This window comes from Galeopterus variegatus, unplaced genomic scaffold (assembly GCF_000696425.1).
Source record: "Galeopterus variegatus unplaced genomic scaffold, G_variegatus-3.0.2 Scaffold4245, whole genome shotgun sequence".
In the NCBI taxonomy this organism is placed as follows: Eukaryota; Metazoa; Chordata; class Mammalia; order Dermoptera; family Cynocephalidae; genus Galeopterus; species Galeopterus variegatus.
In genome coordinates, this window is record NW_007730356.1 from 88,726 (window position 1) to 90,682 (window position 1,957).

Here is a 1,957-nt window from a genome sequence, read left to right on the forward strand (position 1 = left end):
AAAAGAAAAGAAAAGAAAAGAAAAGAAAAGAAAAGAAAAGAAAAGAAAAGAAAAGAAAGAGAGAAAGAGAGGAAGAGAGAAAGAGAGTGAGAGAGAGAGAGAGAGAGAAAGAAAGAGAGAAAGAGAGAGAGAAAGAGAGAGAGAAAGAAAGAAAGAAAGAAAGAAAGAAAGAAAGAAAGAAAGAAAGAAAGAAAGAAAGAAAGAAAGAAAGAAAAAACAAAATAGTATGTTGATCTTTCAGAAGGAGAGAAAAAATCTTTGGTTACTAGAGGTGGGAGGGGAAGAGGTGGTTTGGGGCATAAAGAATAATTACAATTTGTAATAATGATTATGCTAATAATACTGATTTGATCAACACATGTTGCACACAGATGATGGTACTCAATGCTATACCCCCAAAATATGTACAATCCGTTATGCTTCAATAAAAAAAAGAAAGAAAAAACACTTCCACGTAGAAATCTTCCTTGACCTCACTCACATCCCTTTAGCAGATATTATACCTCCCAAGTTAAAATTATTTTCTTGCATCTGTTCCTCCCAATCTAGACCTTAATAAATATTTTACCAAGCACTTACTGTGTTCAAGGCACTGCACTAGCTGGAATACTAAAAGTACCCTCAAGGAGTCTGCAATTTAATGAGGGTAGGGAAAAAAGACATACTAATAATTATCCTATATAAGACAGATAAGTCTTCTATTCAAGTTGGTCAAAAATGCTATGGAGTGTAAGAGGAAGAAAAATCAAAGACAGTTAGATAAAGAAAGGTTACATAAAGGAGGGAGAACTGAGATGCATTTTGAAGGATTTAATATTCTTTAAATAGCAGTTTTATTGAGATATAATTCACATACCATAAAATTCACCCTTTTAAACTATACAATTAAACGGGTTTTAGTATATTCACAGTTGTAAAGCCATCACCACTATCTCATTTCAGAACATTTTCATTACCCCAAAAAGAAACTCCACATCCATTAGCAGTCACTCCCTGTCTACCCCTCCCCCAGCTCCTGGCACCCACTAATCTACTTTCCGTTTCTGTGATTTATTTGCTTATTCTTCTGTGTCTGGCTTCTCCCATTCAGCATGTTTTCAAGGTTCATCTATTTGCAGCACATATCAGTAGCTCATGTTTTTTATTTTTAATTGAAACAAAATTATTGTACATATTTATGGGGTACAGAGTGATATTTCAACACATATAACATGCAATGATTAAATCGGGGTAAGCACACCCATCACCTCAAACATTTATCATTTCTCTGTGTTGGGAACATTCAAAGTCCTCTCTTCTAGCTATCTGAAAATATACAATAAATGATTGTTAACTATAGTCACCATACAGTGCTATAGAACACTAGAAGTAGTTCATTTCTTTTTATGGCTGAATAATATTCCATGGTACGGACACCACATTTTATTAAGCCGTTCATTAGTCAATAGACATTCTGGATTGCTCCATTTTGGGGCTATTATAAGTAATGTTGCTATGAACATTCATGTACAGGTTTTGAGTGAACATATGTTTTCATTTCTCTTGGGTGTATACCTAGGTGGCTCATATAATAACTCTACATTTATCATTTTGAGAAACTGCTAAACTGTTTTCTGGTTTGGCTATGCCATTTTACACTCCCAACAGAAATTCATGAGGGTTCCAATTTCTCCACATCCTTTCCAACACTTGTTATCGTCTGTCTTGTTTATTAAGCCATCTAGTGAGTGTGAAGTATTATCTCATAGTGGTTTTGATTTGCATTTCCCTGACAGCTAATGATGTTGAGCATCTTTTCATGTATTTATTGGTTATTTATCTTGTTTAGAAGAATATCTATTCAAATCTTTACACACTTTTGAGTCATTAGTCTTTTTACTGTTTAGTTTTGTTTTGTTTTTTTTTTCCTTTTTTGTCTTTTTTTTTACTGACCGGTAACGGGATCGCAACCCTAGGT

At 33.8% G+C, this 1,957-nt stretch overlaps 1 protein-coding gene across 1 annotated transcript in view; it reads right to left on the reverse strand.

Annotated features, from left to right (window-relative positions):
- The window catches only part of RAD51AP1 (RAD51 associated protein 1), a 32,205-nt gene that overhangs the window by 21,995 nt on the left and 8,253 nt on the right, over positions 1-1,957 (reverse strand). Inside the window, 1 exon segment of the mRNA XM_008587082.1 lies at positions 580-630. Within this exon segment, the coding sequence (XP_008585304.1) occupies positions 580-630 (51 nt within the window).